The sequence below is a fragment of the Nestor notabilis genome, unplaced genomic scaffold (genome assembly GCF_000696875.1).
Source record: "Nestor notabilis isolate BGI_N333 unplaced genomic scaffold, ASM69687v1 scaffold16481, whole genome shotgun sequence".
Taxonomy (NCBI): domain Eukaryota; kingdom Metazoa; phylum Chordata; class Aves; order Psittaciformes; family Psittacidae; genus Nestor; species Nestor notabilis.
In genome coordinates, this window is record NW_009913507.1 from 1 (window position 1) to 239 (window position 239).

Here is a 239-nt window from a genome sequence, read left to right on the forward strand (position 1 = left end):
ATGAGGGTCATCAGCACCTTCCCCAGGCTGCAGGCAGGGATCAAGCATCAGCGCTGGGCCAGAACCCCCACCCCATGTGCCACCAGGCACAGCGGCCTGGGAGACTTGGGTTTGTAGGTGAGCAAGACCCCAACCGGGAGGGACATCTCTGCACCCCACAGCGATACTACATCCCTGCAATGGGGCTCCGGGCATGTCCCACCCTCCAAATGCAGGGTTGGCAGTGCCAGGGGGATGCT

General features: G+C 62.8%; 1 protein-coding gene across 1 annotated transcript in view; it reads right to left on the reverse strand.

The window, feature by feature from the left end:
• Positions 1-5: 5 nt before the first annotated feature.
• The window catches only part of SLC11A1 (solute carrier family 11 (proton-coupled divalent metal ion transporter), member 1), a gene marked incomplete at its 3' end in the record, with an annotated part of 6,260 nt that continues 6,026 nt past the window's right edge, over positions 6-239 (reverse strand). Inside the window, exon 14 of the mRNA XM_010023239.1 lies at positions 6-27. Within this exon, the coding sequence (XP_010021541.1) occupies positions 6-27 (22 nt within the window). The remainder of the gene's footprint in view (positions 28-239) is intronic.